Raw genomic sequence first — 26,920 nt, 5'->3', positions numbered from 1 at the left:
CTTGATCACCTGTTGTACCTGCAGACTGGGCTTTTGCGTCTCATGCACAAGGACCCCAGGTTGGGACTTTATTCCCTGGAGCGTAGAAGATTGAGGGGAGATTTGATAGAGGTGTATAAGATTTTGATGGGTATAGATAGAGTGAATGCAAGCACGCTTTTTCCGCTGAGGCTAGGGGAGAAAAAAACCAGAGGGCATGGGTTAAGGGTGAAAGGAGAAAAGTTTAAAGGGAATATTAGGGGGGGCTTCTTCACGCAGAGAGTGGTGGGAGTGTGGAATGAGCTGCCGGATACAGTGGTAAACGCGGGGTCACTTTTAACATTTAAGAAAAACTTGGACGTGTTCATGGATGAGAGGGGTGTGGAAGGGTATGGTCCAAGTGCAGGTCAGTGGGACTAGGCAAAAAATGGTTCGGCACAGACAAGAAGGGCCAAAAGGCCTGTTTCTGAGCTGTAATTTTCTCTGGTTCTATGGTTCTATCTATGTCCCTCTGTAACTTCTGACATCCCTCCAGACTATCCACAACCCCACCAACCTTCGTGTCGTCGGCAAACTTACCAACCCATCCCTCCACTTCCTCATCCAGGTCATTTATGAAAATGACAAACAGCAAGGGTCCCAGAACAGATCCCTGGTGCACACCACTGGTGACCGACCGCCATTTAGAAAAAGACCCATCTATACCCACTCTCTGTCTCCTTTGGGCAAGCAAGTTCTGGATCCACAGGGCAGCAGCCCCTTGGATCCCATGCCCTCTCACTTTTTCCAGAAGCCTTGCATGGGGGACCTTTTCGAACGCCTTGCTAAAATCCATATAAACCAGATCTACCGCTTTCCCTTCATCAATGTGTTTAGTCACGTTTTCTAAGAACTCCACCAGGCTCGCAATCTGCCTTTGACAAAGCAATGCTGAGTATTCTTGCACATACTAAACCTCTCTAAATGCTCATAAATTTTGTCCCTCAGGATCTTCTCCATCACCTTACCAACCACTGAGGTGAGACTCACCGGTCGGTAATTTCCTGGGCTATCCCTATTCTCCTTCTTGAAAATAAGAACCACATCCGCAATCCTCCAATCCTCCGGCACCTCACCCGTCTCCATCGACGACGCAAAGATCATCGCCAGAGGCTCTGCAATCTCTTCCCTCGCCTCCCACAGTAACCTGGGGTACATCCCATCCGGTCCTGGTGACTTATCTATCTTGATGCCATTCAAAGATTCCAGCACAACTTCTTTATTAAAGTCCACATACTCAATCTTTTCAGTCCACCGCAAGCCCGCAGTACATCCACCCCGGTCCTTCTCCTCTGTGAAAACCGAGGCAAAATACTCATTAAGCACCTCTGCCATTTCTACTGGTTCCATACTGATTTTCCTGCCTTCACCTTTTATAGGCCCTATTCCTTCACGTCTCATCCTTTTACTCTTCACATATTTATAGAACGCCTTAGGGTTTTCCTTAATCCTACCTGCCAAGGCCTTCTCGTGACCCCTTCTTGCTGTCCTAATTTCCTTCTTTAGACTCTTCCTACAAGCCGTATACTCATCTAGATCCCTATCTCCGCCAAGCTCTCTGAACCTTTTGTAGGCTTTCCTTTTCTTCTCGACTAGGTCCCACACAGCTTTCGTGCACCACGGTTCCTTTAACCTACCAACTCCTCCCTGTCTACTCGGAACGTTGTCCTGTAGAACTCTAGACAGACATTCCTTGACAAACTGCCACCTCTCTTCAGTACATTTCCCCAAGAATTTACTCCTTTAATTTGCTGCCTTATGTCTTCATATTTCCCCTACACCATATAAACGCTTTCCTCGCTTGCCTGATCCTTTCTTTTTCCAATGCAAGCATAAAGGAGATAGAGTTATGATCGCTATCCCCAAGATGCTCTCCCACTGAGAGATCTGACACCTGTCCAGGTTCATTGGTCAGTATCAGATCAAGTACAGCCTCTCCTCTTGTAGGCTTGTCCACATGCTGTGTCAGGAAACCCTCCTGAACACACCTAACAAACTGCTCCCCATCCAATCCCCTTACCCTAGGGATATTCCAATCTATGTTTGGGAAATTAAAGTCTCCCATCACAACAACTCTGCTATTATTGCAACTCTCCAGGATCTGTTTCCCTATCTGCTCCTCCACCTCCCTGTTACTATTGGGCGGCCTATAGAAAACTCCCAGCAAAGTGATCGACCCCTTCCCAGTCAGCAATCCTGAGATTACTATCTTTGCTTTCCTCCTTCTCAGCTGTCTCCCTAATTCCCTATACTCTCTTTTTTTCATGACCCCTTCCCCCTTCCTTCCCCCATCAGCGGTACCAATATGTACCGCTACCTCTGGCTCCTCTCCCTCCCCCCTCAGGATTTCTGGGACTCGAGCAGCGACATCCTGGATCCAGGCCCCAGGGAGGCAGACCACTATCTGAGACTCCCGCCTGCCTCCACAAAAACGCCTGTCCGACCCCTTTACTGTCAAGTCCCCGATTAACACTGCCTTCCTCCTCTTTTCCTTAGCCCTCTGAGTTACAGGGCCAGATTCCACTCCAGAGACACGGTCACTGCTGCTTCCCCCAGGTGGGCTGTCCTCCCCAGCAGTACTCAGGCAGGAGTACTTGTTATGTAGGGGCACATCCACCGGGGTGCTCTCAATCACCCGAGCTTTACCCTTCCTGGCCGTCAGCCACTTGGCCTCCACCCTTGGCCCTGGTGTGACCACCTGATGATAGCTCTTGTCTATCACCTCCTCATTCTCCCTTAACAGCCTAAGATCCTCGAGCTGCAGTTCCAGCTCCTTAACACGGTCCCTCAGGAACCGTAGCTCAACACATCCCTCACAGACATGGATGTCCGGGATGCCAGGTGCCTCCAGGACCTCCCACATCCTACACTGGGAACAACACACTGGCTTCACACTCATATTTGACCCTTTATACCAAGGTACTCAGAGAAAAGTAAATAAGAATTAAAACTCACCCCTGCTCGCCCTTTCCCCCGAAGCCCTGTGAGCCAAAGCCCTTATAGCTCACACTCTGCTTCCCACTCACTCCACTGCCCGCTCCCGACGCTGCCCGCTGTACACTGCAGTCTACCTTTTATACTTCGCGCGCTTAAAAAACCCTTCCCAGACTCCTTAGCGGCGCACTTCCGGTTTTCAGTTTAAAATTAAGAAAATAAAAATACTACTCGAAAAATAAAGGCAAAAAAAACACACACTAACTAAATAAATAAATCTCTCACCAACACTCCTGTCACAAATCACACCCTCTCTGCTTGCTCCAGTGGAACAATGAGGGTGATCCTCCCAGGTAACTGACTTTTAAAGTTAAAAAAAACCCTTCCCAGACTCCTTACCCTCTGTCTTCTATGGCTAAGCCAGTTCTCCACCCATCTAGCTAGCTCACCTTTTATCCCGTGAGATTTAACTTTTGCATCAGCCTGCCATGAGGGACCTTGTCAAACGCTTTACTAAAATCCAGATAGACGACATCCACGGCCCTTCCCTCGTCAATCGTTTTTGTCACCTCCTCAAAAAATTCAACCAAATTTGTGAGGCATGACCTCCCTCGTACAAAACCATGCTGTCTATCGCGAATGAGATTATTCAGTTCTAAATGTGCATATATCCTATCTCTAAGAATCTTCTCCAACAATTTCCCTACCACGGACGTCAAGCTCACTGACCTATAATTACCCAGGTTATCCTTGCTACCCTTCTTAAATAACGGGATCACATTTGCTATCCTCCAATCCTCTGGGACCTCACCTGTGTCCAGTGAAGAGACAAAGATTTCTGTTAGAGGCCCAGCAATGTCATCTCTTGCCTCCCTGAGGAGTCTAGGATTGATGCCATCTGGCCCTGGGGATTTGTCTGTCTTAATGTTTCCTAAAAAACCTAACACTTCCTCCCTTGTAATTGAGATTTTTTCTAACGGGTCAACACATCTCTCTGAGACACTACCAGTCAACATGTCCCTCTCCTTTGTGAATACTGATGCAAAGTATTCGTTTAGGATCTCTCCTACTTCCTTTGGTTCTGAGCATAATTCCCCTCCTTTGTCCCTGAGAGGTCCGATTCTTTCCCGAACAACCCACTTGTTCCTAACGTATGTATAAAATGCCTTGGGATTCTCCTTAATCCTGTCTGCCAAGGACATTTTGTGACCCCTTTTTGCCCTTCTAACTCTCTGCTTGAGTTCTTTTCTACTTTCTCTGTATTCCTCCATCTGTTTTTAGCTGCCTGGACCTCGTGTATGCCTCTTTTTTCTTTTTGATTAGACCCACAATTTCACTGGTTATCCACGGCTCCCAAATCCTATCTTTCCTGTCCTTCCTATCCAACTTGGTTGTTGAAATTCATGACTTTCAATCAAAACTGCTTTCTGGAACAACCAGACACTTCTCTTGAGTGGCTGAAGGCTGTTAACTTCACTTCTTCACAATTCTGTCTTAACGTAGAACAATCTCTTCAGGAGATCTGATATGACCACATGTAACATAGCTTCCAACCTCTCTTTAAATATGTTTTGCTTCTGTCATATTTTTCCATTATCCCCTTCTTTGAAATTTACCTTTCCCAGAATATAAAACTCTTTCATGTCCTCCTTATGGCCAGCACTTTCAGGTCGAATAAAGTGTTTTTTAAATTTATGATCTTTTCCAAGTTGTAACTGTGGTGAACCATCGTTGGTTCCCACTAGATAGTACTGAGCCAGGGTCTGGCCAGTACTACAAGTATGTATATATGTTGCTGTTGGGGTTAGGGATGGGTTGTTCTACTTCTTGCTGTTGGGGTTAGGGTTGGGCTGTTACACCTTGTATTATAGTTATTGTGGTACATCCCAGTCGGGCTCCGCCTCCTGGGAGAGGTATAAAGGTCACTGCTCTGTCTGGGACCCCTCAGTCTGGGATCGTGTATATAATTAGTAGCGTCGTTGTAACAGCAAATAAAAGCCTTTATTTCCTGAGCATCTCAAGCCTCGTGTGTGATAACGCGCATCAGTAACCTCCTTACTTCCCTTTGAAATTCAAATTCTCATCTATCTTCTAATGTAAATTTCTACCCATATTGTGTTTACTTGTAGAACATGTAACCTGGCCCCATTCAATTCAAATGCATGCCTTTCGCACCTAGTCACTTTGATGTCCACAATTTTGTTGATGCCATTTTAGCTTTATGCCATTTTAGATTCCAGAAATATGAAAGAATAATGAGTACTTAAGGAAGTGGCTCGAGAAATAGTGGATGCATTGGTGGTCATCTTCCAGGATTCTATAGACTCTGGAACAATCCCTGCAGATTGGAGGGTAGCTAATGTCACTCCAATATTCAAAAAGGGAGGGAGAGAGAAAATGGGGAATTATAGACCAGTAAGATTAACGTCGGTAGGGGCGAAAATTCTCAAATCCATTATCAAGGACTTTATAGCAGATCATTTAGAAAGCAGTGGCAGGATCAGACAGAGTCAGCATGGATTTATGAAGGGGAAATCATGCTTGACAAATCTGTTGGAATTCTTTGAAGATGTAACGAGTGAAGTTGACAAAGGGGAACCAATCAATGTGGTATATTTGGACTTTCAGAAAGCGTTTGACAAAATCCCGCACAAGAGATTATTGTGCAAGATTAAAGCACATGGGGTTGGGGGACGTGTATTGAGATGGATAGAAAACTGGTTGGCAGAGAGGAAACAAAGAGTAGAAATTAATGGGTGCTTTTCAAACTGGTAGGCGGTAACTAGTGGGGTGCCACAGGGATCGATGCTGGGACCCTAGCTGTTCACAATATATATGAATGATTTGGATGAGGGAACAAAACGTAATATCTCAAAGTTTGCAGGTGATACCAAGTTGGGTGGGAGGGTGAAATCCTTCAGAATGATCTGGACAGGTTGGGTGAGTGGGCAAATCAGTGGCAGATGCAGTATAATTTGGATAAATGTGAGGTTATTCACTTTGGAAGCAAAAACAAGAAGGCAGATTACTACCTGAATGGCTGTAAATTGGGAGAGCGGAGTGTGCAGCGGGACCTGGGTGTCCTTGTGCACCAGTCACTGAAGATAAGCATGTAGGTGCAGCAGGTGGTAAAGAAGATAAATGGGATGTTGGCATTCGTTGCGAGAGGTTTTGAGTACATGTTGAGCAGGGATGTGTTGTTGCAACTATACAGGGCCTTGGTGAGGCCACACCTAAAGTATTGTGTGCAGTTTTGGTCTCCTTTTCTGTGGAAGAATGTCCTTGCTCTCGAGGGAGTGCAGCAAAGGTTTGGCAGGCTGATTCCGGGGATTGCGAGACTGATGTATGAGGAGAGATTGACTAGGTTAGGATTGTTTTCGCTGGAGTTCCGATGAATGAGGGGGATCTCATAGAGACATATAAAATTCTAACAAGCACGGTGGCACAGTGGTCAGCACTGCTGCCTCACAGCACCGGGGACCCGGGTTCAATTCCACCTTCGGGTCACTGTCTGTGTGGGTTTCCTCCGGGTGCTCCGGTTTCCTCCCACACTCCAAAGATGTGCGGGTTAGGTGGATTGGCCATGCTAAATTGACCCTTGTCAGGGGGATTAGCAGGGTAAATAAGGGTTACGGGATTGGGCCTGGGGTGGATTGTGGTTGGTACAGACTTAGAACATAGAACATAGAAAAACTACAGCACAAACAGGGCCTTCGGCCCACAAGTTGCGCCGGTCATGTCTCTACCAACCGAGGCCTATATATAGGCTGACCTATAACCCTCAATCCTATTAAGTCCCATGTACTCATCCAGAAGTCTCTTAAAAGACCCTATCGAGTTTGCCTCCACCACCATTGACGGCAGCCGATTCCACTCACCCACCACCCTCTGACTGAAAAACTTACCCCTGACATCTCTGCACCTACTCCCCAGCACCTTAAACCTGTGTCCTCTCGTAGCAGCCATTTCAGCCCTGGGAAAAAGCCTCCGAGAATCCACCCGATCTATACCTCTCAACATCTTGTACACCTCTATCAGGTCACCTCTCATCCTTCGTCTTTCCAAGGAGAAAAGACCGAGCTCCCTCAACCTATCCTCATAAGGCATGCCACCCAATCTAGGCAACATCCTTGTAAATCTTCTCTGCACCCTTTCAATAATTTCCACATCCCTCCTGTAATGAGGCGACCAGAACTGAGCACAGTACTCTAAGTGGGGTCTGACGAGGGTCTTATAAAGCTGCATCATTATCTCCCGACTCCTAAACTCAATCCCTCGATTGATAAAGGCCAGCACACCATACGCCTTCTTAACCACCTCCTCGACCTGCGAGGCTGATTTAAGAGTCCTATGGACCCAGACCCCAAGGTCCTTCTGATCCTCTACACTGCTAAGAGTCTTACCCTTGATATTATACTCCTTCATCCCATTTGATCTGCCAAAATGTACCACTAGAACAAAGAACAAAGAACAGTACAGCACAGGAAACAGGCCCTTCGGCCCTCCAAGCCTGTGCCGCTCCTTGGTCCAACAGACCAATCGTTTGTATCCCTCCATTCCCAGGCTGCTCATGTGACTATCCAGGTAATCTACACATTTATCCGGGTTGAAGTCCATCTGCCACTACTCCGCCCAGTCTTGCATCCTATCTATGTCACGCTGCAGCTTCTGACATCCCTCCAAACTATCCACAACACCACCAACCTTCGTGTCGTCGGCAAACTTACCAACCCAGCCCTCCACCTCCTCATCCAGGTCATTTATGAAAATGACAAACAGCAAGGGTCCCAGAACAGATCCCTGGGGCACTCCACTGGTGACCGACCTCCATTCAGAAAAAGACCCATCTACAACCACTGTCTGCCTTCTGCAGGCAAGCCAGTTCTGGATCCACAAGGCAACAGCCCCTTGGATCCCATGCCCTCTCACTTTGTCGAGAAGTCTTGCATGGGGGACCTTATCGAACGTCTTGCTGAAGTCCATGTAAACCACATCTACCGCTTTTCCTTCGTCAACGTGTTTAGTCACATTTTCAAAGAACTTCACCAGGCTCGTAAGGCACGATTTGCCTTTTACAAAGCCGTGCTGACTACTTTTGAGCACACTAAACTTATCTAAATGTTCATAAATCCTGTCCCTCAGGATCTTCTCCATCAACTTACCAACCACTGAGGTTAGACTCACCTGTTGGTAATTTACTGGGCTATCCCTATTCCCTTTCTTGAATATAGGAACCACATCCGCAATCCTCCAAACATCCGGAACCTCTCCCGTCTCCATCAACGACGCAAAGATCATTGCCAGAGGCTCTGCAATCTCTTCCCTCGCCTCCCACAGTAACCTGGGGTACATCCCATCCAGTCCCGGCGATCTATCTATCTTGATGCTATTCAAAATTTCCAACACATCCTCTTTCTTAATGTCGACAAACTCAAACTTCTCAGTCCGCCGCAATCCTGTAGTACCATCACCCAGGTCTTTTTCCACCGTGAATACCGAGGTAAAGTATTCATTAAGCATCTCTGCTATTTCTTCCGGTTCCGTACAGACTTTCTCACCTTCGCATTTTATAGGTCCTATTCCTTCATATCTCATCCTTTTACTCTTCACATATTGATAGAACGCCTTAGGGTTCTCCTTAATCTTACCTGCCAAGGCCTTCTCGTGACCCCTTCTGGCTCTCCTAATTTCCTTCTTAAGTCCCTTCCTACAAGCCGTAAACTCATCTAGATCCCTATCATCGCCTAGCTCTCTGAACCTTTTGTACGCTTTCCTTTTCCTTTTGACTAGGTTCACCACAGCTTTCGTGCACCACGGTTCCCGTAACCGACCAAAACCTCCCTGTCTCAACGGAACGTTGTCATGTAGAACTCCAGACAAACATTCCTTGAAAATCTGCCACCTTACCTCGGTACTTTCCCTCGAGAATACCTCCTTCCAATTTACACCTCTAATCTCCTGCCTGATGGCTTCATATTTCCCCTTACTCCAGATAAACACTTTCCTAGCTTGCCTGATCCTATCTCTTTCCAATGTTAGCGTAAAGGAGATCGAGTTATTATCACTATCCCCAAGATGCTCCCCCACTGAGAGATCCGACACCTGTCCAGGCTCATTAGCCAGTACCAGATTGAGTACAGCCTCTCCTCTTGTAGGTTTATCCACATGCTGTGTCAGGAAACCCTCATGAACACATCTCACAAACTCCTCCCCATCCAAACCCATTACCCTCGGGATATTCCAATCGATGTTTGGGAAATTAAAGTCTGCCATCACGACAACCCTGTTATTACTACATCTCCCCAGGATCTGTTTCCCTATCTGCTCCTCAACAGCCCTGTTACTATTGGGCGGCCTGTAGAAAACACCCAGCAAAGTTATCGACCCCTTCCCGCTCCGAACTTCCACCCACAGAGACTCCGTAGACAATCCCTCCACGGCTTCCACCTTCTCTACAGCTGTGACACTATCCCTGATCAGCAGTGCCACTCCCCCCCTCTTCTGCCTCCCTCTCTGTCCTTTCTGAAACATCTGAAACCCGGCACCTGCAGTATCCAGTCCTGTCCCTGTCCTCAAGTCTCCGTAATGGCCACCACATCACACTTCCAAGCATTGATCCACACTCTAAGCTCATCCACTTTATTTACTACACTCCTGGCATTAAAATAAACACATCTCAAACCATTGGTCTGAGCTCTCCCCTTCTCCATCACCCGTCTATTCTCCGTCTTACGCTGTCTACAATCCCTCTTTATTTGTGGGCTACCCTCCTCACTCCCAGTCACCTCATCACGATTCCCTCCCCCCAACCTTTCTAGTTTAAAGTCTCTCCAGTAGCCTTAGCCAACCTTCCTGCCAGGATATTGGTCCCCCTGGGATTCAAGTGCCACCCGTCTTTTTTATACAGGTCACACCTGCCCCTAAAGAGGTCCCAATGATCCAGGAACCCGAATCCCTGCCCCCTGCACCAGTCCCTCAGCCACGCATTCATCCTCCACCTCTCTCCATTCCTGCTCTCACTTTCCCGTGGCACAGGCAGCAATCCTGAGATTACTACCTTTGCGTTCCTCCTTCTCAACTGTCTACCTAACTCCCTAGATTCTCTTTTCATGACCCCTTCCCTCTTCCTACCTATGTCAGTGGTACCAATATGTACCACGACCTCTGGCTCCTCTCCCTCCCCCCTCAGGATTTCTGGGACGCGACCAGAGACATCCCGGATCCCAGCACCAGGGAGGCAGACCACCATCCAAGACTCCCGTCTGCCTCCGCAAAAACGCCTGTCCGACCCCCTTACTGTTGAGTCCCTGATTAATACCGCCTTCCTCCTCCTTTCTTTAGCCCTCTGAGTTCCAGGGCCGGACTCTGCTCCAGAGACACAGCCACTGCTGCTTCCCCCAGGTGGGCTGTCCCCCCCAGCAGTACTCAGACAGGAGTACTTATTATGAAGGGGCACATCCACCGGGGTGCTCTCTATCACTTGATGGGCTGAATGGCCTCCTTCTGTACTGTAGGGATTCGATTCTATGATTGACTAGACAGGGTAGATGCAGGGAGGAAATTCCAGATGGTGGGGAAGTCCAGAACCAGGGGGTCACAGTCTGAAGATTCAGGGTAGACCATTTAGAATGAAGATGAGGAGACATTTCTTCACCCAAGGACTGGTGAGCCTGTGGAATTCATTATCACAGGAAGTAATTGATACCAAAACATTGAATGTATTCAAGAGGTGGCTGGATATAGCATTTGGGGCAAATGGGATGAAAGATTATGGGGAAAAACCAGGATTACGCTGTTGAGTTTTATGATCAGCCATGATCGTAATAAATGGCGGTGCAGGCTCGAAGGGCCAACTAAGAACATAAGAACATAAGAACATAAGAAATAGGAGCAGGAGTAGGCCATCTGGCCCTTCGAGCCTGCCCCGCCATTCAACAAGATCATGGCTGATCTGAAGCGAATCAGTTCCACTTACCCGCCTGCTCCCCATATCCCCTAATTCCCTTATCGATCAGAAAACTATCTACCCGTGATTTAAACATATTCAACGAGGAAGCCTCCACCACTTCAATGGGCAGAGAATTCCAGAGATTCACTCCCCTCTGAGAGAAGAAGTTCCCCCTCAACTCTGTTCTGAACCGGCCCCCCCTTATTTTGAGGCTGTGCCCTCTAGTTCTGGTTTCCCTTCTAAGTGGAAAGAATCTCTCCACCTCTACCCTATCCAGCCCCTTCATTATCTTATATGTCTCTATACGATCACCCCTCATCCTTCTAAACTCCAACGAGTACAAACCCAATCTGTTTAATCTCTCCTCATAAGCTACACCCCTCATCTCCGGTATCAACCTGGTGAACCTTCTCTGCACTCCCTCCAAGGCCAATATATCCTTTCGCAAATAAGGGGACCAAAACTGATTTGTGATTTTTATTAATGACTTAGAGGAGGGGGCTGAAGGGTGGATCAGTAAATTTGCTGATGACACCAAGATTGGTGGAGTAGTGGATGAGGTGGAGGGCTGTTGTAGGCTGCAAAGAGACATAGATAGGATGCAAAGCTGGGCTGAAAAATTGCAAATGGAGTTTAACCCTGATAAATGTGAGGTGATTCATTTTGGTAGGACAAATTTAAATGTGGATTACAGGGTCAAAGGTAGGGTTCTGAAGACTGTGGAGGAACAGAGAGATCTTGGGGTCCATATCCACAGATCTCTAAAGGTTGCCAGTCAAGTGGATAGAGCTGTGAAGAAGGCCTATAGTGTGTTAGCTTTTATTAACAGGGGGTTGGAGTTTAAGAGCCGTGGGGTTATGCTGCAACTGTACAGGACCTTGGTGAGACCACATTTGGAATATTGTGTGCAGTTCTGGTCACCTCACTATAAGAAGGATGTGGAAGCGCTGGAAAGAGTGCAGAGGAGATTTACCAGGATGCTGCCTGGTTTGGAGGGTAGGTCATATGAGGAAAGGTTGAGGGAGCTAGGGCTGTTCTCTCTGGAGCGGAGGAGGCTGAGGGGAGACTTAATAGAGGTGTATAAAATGATGAAGGGGATAGATAGAGTGAACGTTCAAAGACTATTTCCTCGGGTGGATGGAGCTATTACAAGGGGGCATAACTATAGGGTTCGTGGTGGGAGATACAGGACGGATATCAGAGGTAGGTTCTTTACGCAGAGAGTGGTTGGGGTGTGGAATGGACTGCCTGCAGTGATAGTGGAGTCAGACACTTTAGAAACATTTAAGCGGTTATTGGATAGGCACATGGAGCACACCAGGATGATAGGGAGTGGGATAGCTTGATCTTGGTTTCAGATAAAGCTCGGCACAACATCGTGGGCCGAAGGGCCTGTTCTGTGCTGTACTGTTCTATGTTCTATGTTCTATGTTCTAAAACTGCACACAGTACTCCAGTTGCGGCCTCACCAGTGCCTTGTACTGCTCCTGCTCCTATTTTCTATGTAGTTCTTCCCAAGTCACACACAATGTGTTTATAATAAATTGACTGTCTATTTTACGCAGAGTTGGGTTTCATTTTAGTGAAACTATAGAACCATACACCATATTAATACCTGGATTGTGGGATGCTGTATGGGGATAGGTTGGACAAATTGGGCTTGTTTCCACTAGAGTTTAGAAGGGTGAGGGGCAACCTGATTGAAGTATATAAGATCCTGAATGGTCTTGGACATGGAAAAGATGTTTCCCCTTGCTGGTGAGTCCAAAAACATGAGGCACTGTTTTAATATCAGGGGACAACTGATATTTTGGGACAGAAATGAGGAGAATGATTTCTCTCAAAGGATTGTGTGAATTTGGAATTCTGTCTCAGGAGACAACTTTTTGAAAATATTCATTCAAAGGGCATGGGTGTCTCTGGCTAGGTTGGCATTCATTGCCCTTGAGAAGGTGGTGGTGAGTTGCCTGCTTGAACCACTGTAGTCCCTGAGGTGTAGGTACATGCACAGTGCTGTTAGGGAGGGAGCTTCAGGGTTTGGACCCAGCAACAGTGAAGGAGCGGAGATGTATTTCCAAGTCAGGATGCTAAGTGGCTTGGAGAGTAACTTTCAGGTGGTGATGTTCCCATATTTCTGCTGCCCTTGTCCTGATAAATGGTAATGGTTGTGGGTTTAGAAGATGCTGCTGTTGAAAAGAACTTTGGTTCCTGTTGTGCTTCTTGTAGATAGTATACACTTCTGCTACTGTGCGCCATTGGGAAGGGAGTGAAGATTTGTGGAAGAGATGCCAATCAAGCAGGCAACTTTGTTCTGGATGGTGTCAAGCTTCTTGACTGCTGTTAGAGCTGCACCCATCCAGGCACGAGGAAAGTATTCTATCACATTCTCGATTCGTGCCTTGTAGATGGTGGATAGGCTTTGGGGAGTCAGGAGGTCTGCTACCCTCTGCAGAATTTCCAGTCAACAAAATGCCAAACAAAAATTATTTAAATGGATATTAATAATGTATAATTTCATGAATTATTTATTAGTAGCCTTTGCATAGAGACATTCACCATTGAAATCAGAACTTTACTGATCATGACATGATGCAAGGGTGTTGAGTATGAAGAAGGAAACCACATTCTTCTGAAGTTATTGCTCAAGATCAGTGCTTACTCTTAACCTGGCAAAACATTGTAATAATTTGAGTCACCTTCAAAGATTCACCCCACGATGGCTTGAGACAGGGTCTTTCAGGGTCCATGGTAACTGAATCCATTTTCTTTTGGAAGAGAACCAACACACAGTCGAGAATCCTCATAATCAAATGAGGCGGTTTGGCTAATTTACGCACAGTGGAAATATCAGCAGGCTTGATTGTCTGGAAAGATAATGTGATCAAAATAAATACAGGCAATTCTTTGTCGCATAATTCAGCTGCTGCTCAGCACTACCTTGCATATAATCAATATTTAGCTGAATCAGAAAAAAATCTTTTGAGTTGGAGATGCAGCATGGCAGTTGGTGTTATGATTTCTCTGGAGTAGGTGGCTGTGGATCTGAAGTCACCACTCATGTTATTTTCAATGGAGTCATATGATTCACATGGGCAACTTGCTATCATGATGTTACAAAATACCTGAATAGGTGAGGAGGGTAGGGAATTGGGAGGAAAAATGTCAGTGAAAATGAAAATCAGAATGAGGGTATTTTGTTGTTCAATTTATACAATTAAAACTACTTATCAAAGTCAGAAACAGTGAACACTGAAAATACGTACACTGGTGTTCTGATAAAGAATTACACATCGGAAAATAATGTATTGGATTATAGTTTCCAAACTTCTAATCGAGGATGTTTTTAAACTGGGTTCCCCAGCACTCAGTGTTGGGACCCTTGCTCTTTCTGATATGTATTAATAACTTAGACCTTGATACACAGGATGCAATTTCAAAATTTGTGGATGAAAACATGGTGAGCTGCGAGGAGGGTAGTGTAAAACACAGACGCTTTCATGGAATGGGCAAATGAATGGCAGATGATGTTCAAAGCATAGATGTGTGAAGTGATTCATTTTGGTAGGAAGAACAAAGACAGACAGTATACAATAAATGTCACAAATCTGAAGAGGATGCAGGAGCTGGGGGACCTAGGTGTATCAGCCATTGCAGATGGCAGGATAGGCTGAGAGCACAATTATCAAAGCATACAGTATCCTGGACTTTATTAATAAGAACAAGGAGGTTATGTTGAACATATATAAGAGACTGGTTCCATCTCAGGTGAAGTATCCCGTTCAGTCCTGGAGTTTAGGAAGGATGTGAAGGCATTAGGAAGAATGCAGAAAAGATTCACGAGAATGGTTCCAGAGGTGACGAACTCCAGTTATAAAAGTAGGTTATGAAGAAGTTTGGGAGAAGAGAAGACCGAGAGGAGATTTGATAGACACATTCAAATCATAAGGGGTCTAGACAGAATAGATAGAGAAAAACTGTTCCGACTTGTGAAAGGTTCAAGACGACACACGTTTAAGATAATTCACAAAACAAGCAATGATGATGTGAGGAAAAATATTTTCATGCAGCGAATGGTTAGGATCTGGAATGCACTTCCTGAGATTGTGGCAGAAGCAGGTTCAATTGAGGCATTCAACAGGGAATGAGGTTCTTATCTGAAAAGGAAGAATGTAATGTTTATGAGGAGAGATCATGGCACTGGTAAACTTCTCATTTGGAGAGGTGGTGCAGACATGATAGGCAAAATGGCCTTCTATACTGTAACAATTCAGAGATCTATAAGCTGCTCTACAGAAAAGCCTCCAATGAAAACTCCTTCCAAACCTGCAACCTCTACCATCTATGAAGACAAGTGCAACAAACCCAAGGGAACAGCACCATCTGAACATTCTCCTCCAAGTCACGCATCATGCTGACTTGAAACTATGGTCATAACTTTCCCGTTTTTGGACTGTGTCGATTCAGGCAGCAAAAACGGAGTATATCTCATGGGCTGAACTGCTGACTTTTCCTGCCATATTTTGTGTCACACTGGGCACAATCTTCTGATTTTTTTTCAAAGTATTGCCTCTGTGGGGAAAGCATACTGGGTTTTCCTGTTGTATTTTGAAACACTTTGAAAAGAAAAAGTGAAGAGGCGGGTCCCATGACATCATGTTGGCAGAGTGGGCTTATTCAGAGCCTGCCCCCTGGCAGCAACCAAGGCTCTTGACAAATCTAAAAAAAGACAAATAAAAAGGAATCCCCTCACAGACACAGAATCTCCCCAGGGTCCCCTTCCAAAGGGAACCTCACCCAACCAATCAAATCTTCCCAACAAAAGCAGCCCCGGGAGTGCCTTCTGGCCAGTGCTCCCTGGCAGTGCTGGGGACAGTGCTAGGGCACAATACCAGGATACTGCCCGGCCATGATCTTCTCCCCCCTGGGGGGTGTACTTATATGTGCCTCTTGGCGGCTTCTGTTCACCAGTTCCTCATTTTTAAAAACCTTTTTTAAACTTGCTAACATGATTTTCCAGTCCGCTCGCCACAGGAATCGGAGCAGGCGTGGGGCGGATAATACAAAAATCCATTGACTTCTGGCGGGATTTTCAGGTTTTGGGGCGAGTGCGGCCACAAAATTCCACCCAATGTCTTGCTGTCAGGGGGGAACTTTCCTAATGGGGGGATGTTACAGCAGGGATGCCTGCTAATTATATTACAATGCATTCGAATGGGGCTCCCATCATTGCATGGCAAAAGCCCTATTATTTGATTTGATTTATTATTGTCACGTGTATTGGTGTACAATGAAAGGTATTGTTTCTTGCACGCTATACAGACAAAGCATACTGTACATAGGGAAAGAAAGGAGAGAGTGCAGAATGCAGTGTTACAGTCATAGCTCAGGTGTAGAGAAAGATCAACTTAAACTGAGGTAGGTCCATTCAAAAGTCTGATGGCAGCAGGGAAGAATCTGTTCTTGAATTGGTTGGTTTGTGTCTTCAGACTTTTGTATCTTTTTCCCAACGGAAGAAGGTGGAAGAGAGAATGTCCAGGGTGTGTGGAGTCCTTGATTATGCTGGCTGCTTTTCTGAGGCAGCAGGACGTGTAGACAGTGTTAATGGTTGGGAAGCTGGTTTGATTGATGGACTGGGCTTTATTCACGACCTTTTGTAGTTCCTTGCGGTCATGGGCAGAGCAGGAGCCATACCAAGCTGTGATACAACCAGAAAGAATGCTTTCTATGGTTCATCTGTGGAAGCTGGTGAGAGTTGCAGCGGACATGCCTGTGGTGAACCACCGTTGGTTCCCACTGGATAGTACTGAGCCAGGGTCCGGCCAGTACTACAAGGATGTACATATGTTACTGTTGGGTTGTGCTATTGTTGCTGTGGGGGTTAGGGTGGGGTTGTTACACCTTTGTACTGTAGTGTTGTGGTACATCCCAGTCGGGCTCCGCCTCCTGGGAGAGGTATAAAAGTCCCTGCTCTGGCCGGGAACCCTTCAGTCTGGGATAGTGTATATAATTACTGGCTGCTTCATTACAGTAAATAAAAGCCTTTCATTTACCGAGCTTCTGGCCTCGTGTTTGAGAAGCGCCTCAATTTTATTTACTGTTGTTAAACTCTCGTCGAAGAAAAAAAAAAGAGTATGGAGCAGATCCTGAAGCCGGAACGCCTTACACTAGATCCACGTGCGGTGGGCGCTTCTAACACCTTCGACCACTGGCTGAAGTGCTTCGAAGACTACCTGGCAGCCTCCGCAGCGGTCACCACAGATGATGACAGACTCCGGGTCCTCCATGCGAGGGTAAGCGACACTGTCTACCTCGCGATCCGTGCGGCCACCGATTATACTAAGGCCCTCGAGCTTCTGAAGAAGCGCTATATCAAACCACCCAATGAAATACACGCTCGTTACCTCCTAGCCACTCGACGACGGCAGTCTGGCGAAACGATGGAGGAATATGCGAACGAGCTCCTACAGCTAGCCAGAGGCTGTAACTGCAAAGCTGTGTCGGCTGAGCAGAGCATGAACGACCTCGCCCGAGATGCGTTTGTGGCGGGAGTCAGATCGTCGTACATTCGACTTAAACTGTTGGAGAAGGGTAACCTTGATCTTACCCAGGCAATCGAGCTAGCGGAGATGCTCGAGACGGCCTCCAAAAGCTTAGTATTATATCCGGAGGACCATGTGGAGACAACGTGGCAGGAGCAGTCGCCAATCCCTCCTCGTCCCTTGGGTTCGAAATGCTGTGTAATGGCGTGCTCACACTTGTGCCAGATGACGGCAGCAGCCCCGGGCGGCCCGCGGTGCTACTACTGTGGGGGAGCGAAGCATACTCGGCAACGGTGTCCCGCTAAAGCTGTGTTGTGCACCGCATGCGGTAAGAAAGGGCACTATTCAAAAGTGTGCCGATCTAAACCTAGGAACGGCAGTGCGGCCTGCGATTCTTCAGAGCTCGGGTCTTCGTCGTCGAAGTCATCGAGGGTTTCGTCCATGTGCGAGGCCAGGACGATGCCATTACGGTTGACGGAGTCGGAGGTGTGTGACCACCAGGGGTCGCTGAGTTTGGTGCCCTCACCCACGTGCGACTCATGGGAGCTGCCATGTTGGTCGACACTGACCACGAACGACCAGCAGGGGTCCTCCTCATCGATTTCAGCTGCCTGCAGTGGCGCTCATGAACCAACGGTGGCGTCGATCATCCTGGACCAGGCCAAGCCTCATAGACTTGACAAATCTATGATGAATATCCAGGTAAATGACCACGTGATTTATTGTCTGTTTGACAGCGGGAGCACTGAGAGCTTTATCCACCCAGACACTGTGAAGCGGTGTGGACTCCAGATTCAACCTGCCAAACAGACAATCTCTGTGGCACCGAGGTCCCGGTCTGTTGCCGTGCTAGGGAGTTGCGTGGTAACTTTGAAGGTGCAAGGCACAGTTTACGAGTGTTTCAAGCTCCTAGTGTTGCCGTATCTTTGCGCGCCAATACTTCTCGGACTAAACTTCATGGTCCACTTGAGGAGTGTAATCCTACAGTACGGTGGGCCACTCCCTTCACTGGCAGTGGGAAAACAGCAGCAGCCTCCAAATTGCCCAACGCCTGTAGCCTCTCGACGCTGAAGATCACCACACCCTCCTTGTTCCAGAATCTTGTGCCAGGCTGCAAATCCATCGCGACTAAAAGTAGGCGTTACAGCGCTGAGGATTGGATCTTCATTCGATCTGAGGTTCAGCGGCTCCTCAAAGAAAGGATCATACAACCCAGCGCTAGTCCGTGGAGAGCGCAGGTCGTGGTGGTCAAGAGCGGGAACAAACCCCGGATGGTCATTGACTACAGTCAGACCATTAATCGATATACGCAGCTGGATGCGTATCCTCTCCCGCGCATATCTGATATGGTCAATCAGATTGCGCAGTACCGGGTGTTCTCCACCATAGACCTCAAGTCTGCCTACCACCAACTCCCCATTCGCCCAGAGGCCGACAATACACGGCTTTTGAGGCGGATGGTCGCTTGTATCACTTTCTCAGGGTTCCCTTTGGTGTCACCAATGGGGTCTCGGTCTTCCAGCGTGCTAGGGACCGAATGGTGGACCAGAACGGGCTGCGGGCTACCTTCCTGTACCTGGATAATGTCACCATCTGTGGCCATGACTAGCAGGACCACAACACGAATCTCCTGAACTTCCTACGCACTGCATCTCGCCTGAACTTGACCTACAACAGGGAGAAGTGTGTGTTTCGTACGCGCCGTTTAGCCATCCTAGGATACGTGGTGGAAAACGGGGTCATTGGCCCTGATCCAGACCGTATGCGCCCCCTTTCTGAACTTCCCTTGCCTGCTAGTGCAAAAGCACTGAGAAGATGCTTAGGCTTCTTCTCTTATTATGCACAGTGGGTTCCCAACTACGCGGACAAAGCCCGTCCGCTCATTAAGTCCACGACTTTTCCCCTAACGCCAGAGGCTCGATTGGCCTTCGATAAATTGAAAGCCGACATCGCGAAAGCTACGATGCATGCTGTTGACGAGTCCATCCCCTTTCAGGTGGAGAGCGATGCATCTGATTTCGCCCTGGCCGCCACACTTAACCAGGCGGTCAGGCCCGTCGCATTGTTTTCCCGCACCCTCCAAGGCCCCGAAATTCGGCATTCAGCGGTGGAAAAGGAGGCCCAGGCCATTGTGGAGGCCATCAGGCACTGGCGCCATTACTTGGCGGGAAAACGGTTCACCCTGATCACGGACCAGCGGTCCGTGGCGTTCATGTTTAACAACATGCAGAGGGGCAAGATCAAGAATGACAAGATCTTGCGGTGGAGAATTGAACTCTCCACCTATAACTACGACATCATGTACCGTCCAGGGAAACTCAATGAGCCCTCGGATGCCCTCTCGTGTGGAACATGCGCCAGTATACAGGAGGACCGTTTGCAGGCCCTCCATAGTGACCTATGCCATCCTGGGGTCACTCGGCTCTACCACTTTATAAAAGCCCGCAACCTGCCTTACTCGGTGGAGGACGTCAGGTCAGTAACAAGAAGCTGTCGGGTTTGCGCAGAACGCAAACCACACTTTTACCGACCTGACCGGGCACATTTAGTCAAGGCCACTCGTCCCTTCGAGAGACTGAGTGTCGATTTTAAGGGCCCCCTTTCCTCAACAGATCGGAATGTGTACTTCCTCAATATCATTGACGAATACTCTCGGTTCCCTTTTGTTCCCTGCTCTGATACATCCGCTGCCACGGTTATCAAGGCATTCCGTGATCTCTTTACCCTGTTCGGGTACCCCGGCTACATCCATAGCGACAGGGACTCGTCATTCATGAGCGATGACTTGAGGCAATTCCTGCTCTCATACGGGATTGCTTCTAGTAGGACCACGAGCTACAACCCTAGGGGTAATGGACAGGTGGAACGTGAGAATGCTACAGTCTGGAAGGCTGTCTTACTGGCATTGAAGTCAAAAGGTCTTCCAGTCTCCCGTTGGCAAGAGGTGCTCCCTGATGCGCTCCATTCTATTCGCTCCCTCCTGTGTACGGCAACCAATGCTACTCCCCACGAGAGGATGTTCTCATTCCCTCGGAAGTCTTCCTCGGGGACCTCATTACCGTCTTGGTTGACGTACTCAGGACCCGTCCTCCTGCGGCGACATGTCAGGGCCCGCAAGTCCGATCCGTTGGTCGAACAGGTCCATCTCCTCCACGCCAACCCTCAGTATGCCTATGTGGCATACCCTGACGGGCGAGAGGACACGGTCTCGATCCGAGACCTGGCGCCAGCAGGGGACGTAGCAACCCCTGTCGCTCCCATACCCCCTGTTACAAACCCTTTAACTCTTGTTTCTTCCCCGGACACGGCGCGGGCAGCATCAGGACCATTGCTTAACCCTTTTACTCCCGTGTACAGCTTGCCTGAGCCCAGAAGATGGTCGCCACTGCAGGGCGTGTCAGGATCCCATGGACTACCGTCACCTCAGGGTCAACCGGCCTGTAAGTCCGTGGAAGAGCAGCTGGACGCCGCCTTGGGGAGAACGCCACCGCAAGTGCCTACTCCGGTGTCACCGCCGGTATTGAGGAGGTCACAACGACGGTGTGGTCCCCCTGACCGTCTGAACTTATAGACTGCTGACACTTTATTCTGTTTTTGTACCCCGCCGGCCTTTGTTCTCAAAGGAGGGGTGAATGTGGTGAACCATCGTTGGTTCCCACTGGATAGTACTGAGCCAGGGTCTGGCCAGTACTACAAGGATGTACATATGTTACTGTTGGGTTGTGCTACTTGTTGCTGTTGGGGTTAGGGTGGGGTTGTTACACCTTTGTACTGTAGTGTTGTGGTACATCGCAATCGGGCTCCGCCTCCTGGGAGAGGTATAAATGTCCCTGCTCTGGCCGGGACCCCTTCAGCATTTCATTTACCGAGCTTCTGGCCTCGTGTTTGAGAAGCGCATCAATGCCAAATTTCCTTAGTCTCCTGAGAAAGTAGAGGCATTGGTAAGCTTTCTTATCTATAGCGCCCTCATGAAGGGACAAGGACAGGTGGTGATCTGGACACCTAAAAACGTGAAACATTTCTACTCCGTCCCCATTGATGTAGACAGGGGCATGTTCTCCACTGCACTTCCTGAAGTCAATAACTCTTGTTATGAAGTTGAGTTTGTAAAGATATAAAGAATGTTTCTAAAGATATAAAAGAATTGTAAAAAATTAATAGAGGGAAAGAAAATAGTGTGTTGTCCCTTTAAAAGCTGTGTTTGAGTTTTGCACCAAAATGCAGAGTACACACTGACTCCAGGTTGCAACATTTGTTTCCAAAAGACCAAAAGCATTATTTTTTGCCTTGGTAACCGGATCTGCAGGTTTTTGCATTTTGTTAATTTATGAGTTTAAAGAAAACACTGAGCTCAAAGAAACCATCAGCTTTGAATTTGCTGTTGTTGACAGCCTCAAACCAATCCTGGGGTAAGAAAATTGCGAGGTCATAGCAGGTATAAGTCCAAAGCTACAGCCTTTTTGGGAAGAACATCTTGGGAGAACATCTTGGAAGAACATCTCCAGAGGCCAGGGCAGCCAGTCAAAAGGCCAGCATCCATCTGTGGAGCAGCTCTCCACCCCTGCCAGTTTAAATAAGTCTTAAGAGAATTATCCAACTGAAGGATACCGTGTCAGAAAGATCTTACAGATAGCGTACAACTACAGAAGAACGCCAAAACTTCCGAAAGCTTCCAGACTTGGTTATGTTTTGAGAGTGAATAACATTCCGTTATTACTGTTTTGAGAATGAATGTTCCTTGTATCATTCGAACAGCATTTCAGTCGAAATGTACCTTAGTTAATATGTTACGTGTTTGGTTAAAGTTCCGGGTTATTGAAATAAAATACCTTGTTAATTATTCACTTGAATTGAGTGCCAGGCCTTTATATTAATGACTATCTAACCGTTAATTTGGAACAATTAACACCTTCCCAAATAATTGTAGCAGATTACAACATCCTGGGCGGCACGGTAGCACAGTGGTTAGCACTGCTGCTTCACAGCTTCAGGGACCTGGGTTCGGATTCACGGCTTGGGTCACTGTCTGTGTGGAGTTTGCACATTCTCCTCGTGTCTGCGTGGGTTTCCTCCGGGTGCTCCGGTTTCCTCCCACAGCCAAAGATGTGCGGGTTAGGTTGATTGGCCATGCTAAAAATTGCCCTTAGTGTCCTGAGATGCGTAGGTTAGCAGGATTAGTGGCAAATATGTAGGGATATGAGGGTAGGGCCTGGGTGGGATTGTGGTCGGTGCAGACTCGATGGGCCGAATGGCCTCTTTCTGTACTGTAGGGTTTCTATGATTTCTATGATTCACATGAGGTAAAGGGATTAACCTCTGTATCATCACACTATCTCCTTTGTTTTGTTGACATTGAGGGAGAGATTATTGTCGTTGCACCAGTTGACCAGGTTCTCTATCTCATTCCTGTAATGTGTCTTGTCATTGTTTGAGCTCTGACCCACAATGGTGGTGTCATCAGCAAACTTGAAAATCGAGTTGGAGGGGAATTTGGCCACACAGTCATAGGTGTATAAGGAGTATAGTAGGGGGCTGAGGACACAGCCTTGTGGGACACCGGTGTTGAGGATAATCGTGAAGGAGGTGTTTTTGCCTATCCTTACTGATTGTGGTCTGTGAGTAAGGAAGCTCAGGATCCAGTTGCAGAGGGAGGAGCCAAGCCCCAGACCATGAAGTTTGGAGATGAGTCTCATCGGAATAATGGTGTTAAAGGCTGAGTCTATGAATAGCAGTGACATAGGTGTCTTTGTTATCGAGGTGTTCCAGGGTTGAGTGCAGGGCCAGGGAGTTGGCGTCTGCTGTAGACCTGTTGTGGTGATAGGTGAACTGTAGTGGATCCAGGCAGTCTGGGAATCAGGAATTGATTTGTGCCATGACTAACCTTTCGAAGCAATTCATAATGATGGATGTCAGACGATAGTTATTAATAGAACATAGAACATAGAACAGTACAGCACAGAACAGGCCCTTCGGCCCACGATGTTGTGCCGAGCTTTATCTGAAACCAAGATCAAGCTATCCCACTCCCTATCATCCTGGTGTGCTCCATGTGCCTATCCAATAACCGCTTAAATGTTCCTAAAGTGTCTGACTCCACTATCACTGCAGGCAGTCCATTCCACACCCCAACCACTCTCTGCGTAAAGAACCTACCTCTGATATCCTTCCTATATCTCCCACCACGAACCCTGTAGTTATGCCCCCTTGTAATAGCTCCATCCACCCGAGGAAATAGTCTTTGAATGTTCACTCTATCTATCCCCTTCATCATTTTATAAACCTCTATTAAGTCTCCCCTCAGCCTCCTCCGCTCCAGAGAGAACAGCCCTAGCTCCCTCAACCTTCCCTCATAAAACCTACTCTCCAAACCAGGCAGCATCCTGGTAAATCTCCTCCGCACTCTTTCCAGCGCTTCCACATCCTTCTTATAGTGAGGTGACCAGAACTGCACACAATATTCCAAATGTGGTCTCACCAAGGTCCTGTACAGTTGCAGCATAACCCCACGGCTCTTAAACTTCAACCCCCTGTTAATAAAAGCTAACACACTATAGGCCTTCTTCACAGCTCTATCCACTTGAGTGGCAACCTTTAGAGATCTGTGGATATGGACCCCAAGATCTCTCTGTTCCTCCACAGTCTTCAGAACCCTACCTTTGACCCTGTAATCCACATTTAAATTAGTCCTACCAAAATGAATCACCTCACATTTATCAGGGTTAAACTCCAGTTGCCATTTTTCAGCCCAGCTTTGCATCCTATCTATGTCTCTTTGCAGCCTACAACAGTCCTCCACCTCATCCACTACTTCACCAATCTTGGTGTCATCAGCAAATTTACTGATCCACCCTTCAGCCCCCTCCTCTAAGTCATTAATAAAAATCACAAAGAGCAGAGGACCAAGCACTGAACCCTGTGGCACTCCGCTAGCAACCTGCCTCCAGTCCGAAAATTTTCCATCCACCACCACCCTCTGTCTTCGATCAGACAGCTAGTTACCTATACAATCGGCCAACTTTCCCTCTATCCTACACCTCCTCACTTTCATCATAAGCCGACCATGGGGGACCTTATCAAACGCCTTACTAAGATCCATGTATATGACATCAACTGCCCTACCTTCTTCAACACACTTAGTTACCTCCTCAAAAAATTTAATCAAATTTGTGAGGCACGACTTGCCCTTCACGAATCCGTGCTGACTATCCCGGATTAATCCGCATCTTTCTAAATGGTCGTAAATCCCATCCCTAAGGACCTTTTCCATCAATTTACCAACCACCGAAGTAAGACTAACCGGTCTATAATTACCAGGGTCATTTCTATTCCCTTTCTTAAACAGAGGAACAACATTCGCCATTCTCCAGTCCTCTGGCACTATCCCCGTGGACAGCGAGGACCCAAAGATCAAAGCCAAAGGCTCTGCAATTTCATCCCTTGCCTCCCAAAGAATCCTAGGATATATTTCATCAGGCCCAGGGGACTTATCGACCTTCAGTTTATTCAAAACTGCCAGGACATCCTCCCTCCAAACATCTACTTCCTCCAGCCTACAGGCTAATAGGCTAATAACACCTTCTCTTCCTCAAAAACATGGACCCTCTCCTTGGTGAACACTGAAGAAAAGTATTCATTCATCACCTCGCCTATCTCTACTGACTCCATACACAAGTGCCCACTACTGTCCTTGACCGGCCCTAACCTCACCCTGGTCATTCTTTTATTCCTCACATAAGAGTAAAAAGCCTTGGGGTTTTCCTTGATCTGACCCGCCAAGGACTTCTCATGTCCCCTCCTAGCTCTCCTAAGCCCCTTTTTCAGCTCGTTCCTTGCTAACTTGTAACCCTCAATCGAGCCATCTGAACCTTGTTTCCTCATCCCTACATAAGCTTCCCTCTTCCTTTTCACAAGACATTCCACCTCTTTCGTGAACCATGGTTCCCTCACCCGGCCATTTCCTCCCTGCCTGACAGGGACATACCTATCAAGGACACCCAGTATTTGTTCCTTGAAAAAGTTCCACTTTTCATTAGTGCCTTTCCCTGACAGTTTCTGTTCCCAACTTATGCCCCCTAATTCTTGCCTAATCGCATCATAATTACCTCTCCCCCAATTGTAAACCTTGCCCTGCCGTACGGCCCTATCCCTCTCCATTGCAATAACAAAAGGCACCGAATTGTGGTCACTATCTCCAAAGTGCTCTCCCACAACCAAATGTAACACTTGGCCCGGTTCATTTCCCAGTACCAAATCCAATGTGGCCTCACCTCTTGTCGGCCTATCCACATATTGTGTCAGGAAACCCTCCTGCACACACTGCACAAAAACTGCCCCATCCGAACTATTCGACCTACAAAGGTTCCAATCAATATTTGGAAAGTTAAAGTCCCCCATGACAACTACCCTGTGACCCCCACACATATCCATAATCTGCTTAGCAATTTTTTCCTCCACTTATCTATTACTATTTGGGGGCCTATAGTAAACTCCTAACAACATGACCGCTCCTTTCCTATTTCTAACCTCAGCCCATATTACCTCAGTGTGCAGATCCCCCTCGAAGTGCCTTTCCGCAGCCGTTAAACTATTAAGACATGCTGCCTGGCTTTTCTTTGGTACCGGGATGATGGTCATCTTCTTGAAGCAGATAGGGACCTCAGATTGGTGTAAAGAGAGGTTGAAGATTACTGCGAATACCCCTACCATCTGGTCTGCGCAGGACCTGAGTGCTCGTTTGGGTTTCACATCTGGGCCAGTTGCTTTCCGAGGGTTGACTTTTGAGAACGCTGCTCTGACATCTGCAATGGTGACCTCAGATTCAGGTTCATCCGAGGCTTCCAGGGCAGACGGCATGCTCTCGCTGACCTCTTGTTCAAAATGGGCGTAGAGTGCATTGAGTTCATTGGGGAGGAGGGTGCGTTAGAGCCGGTGATTTTACCTTCATTCATCTTGTAGCCTGTTATCTCTTGCAGACCTTGCCATAATCGGTAGGAGTCCATGTGGCTAGCCTGGAATTCTAGCTTGGTCTGGTACTGTCTTTTGGCATCTAAGATGGATCTCCGTAGATCATATCTGGATTTCTTGTATAGGTCAGGGTTGCCTGACGTGAACGCATCAAACTTGGACTTTACCAGGCTGTGGATATCCCTGTTCATCCATGGTTTCCGGTTGGGAAACACATGGATTTGCTTCTTTGGCACACAGTCCTCTACACACTTACTAATGAAGTCAGTTACTGTTGTGGCGTATTCATTCAGGCTGGTCACAGAGTTTTTAAATACTGACCAGTCCACTGACTCCAAGCAGAGTTCTACTCAAGATGGCACCAGAGTATGGTGACTTCTTGCAAGCTGTGCCCAGCATATCTTCTAATTCTATCTTTTACTCTTGTTTATGCTTCTGAAACTTTATTCTAACTCTTTTAAACTCTCTAACAATGCTCTAATTCAATCTCTTGCAGATTTGGTGATCCTTAGAACCC

At 47.4% G+C, this 26,920-nt stretch overlaps 1 protein-coding gene across 1 annotated transcript in view; it reads right to left on the bottom strand.

Moving 5' to 3' along the window:
* The window catches only part of LOC144493944 (dynein axonemal heavy chain 8-like), a 1,661,706-nt gene that overhangs the window by 327,770 nt on the left and 1,307,016 nt on the right, over nt 1-26,920 (bottom strand). The window contains exon 74 of the mRNA XM_078213521.1: nt 13,597-13,764. Within this exon, the coding sequence (XP_078069647.1) occupies nt 13,597-13,764 (168 nt within the window). The remainder of the gene's footprint in view (nt 1-13,596; nt 13,765-26,920) is intronic.

Source organism: Mustelus asterias, chromosome 5, assembly GCF_964213995.1.
Source record: "Mustelus asterias chromosome 5, sMusAst1.hap1.1, whole genome shotgun sequence".
In the NCBI taxonomy this organism is placed as follows: domain Eukaryota; kingdom Metazoa; phylum Chordata; class Chondrichthyes; order Carcharhiniformes; family Triakidae; genus Mustelus; species Mustelus asterias.
Note: the sequence above shows the minus strand (reverse complement) of the source record. Positions and strands in the feature narration are given on the sequence as shown.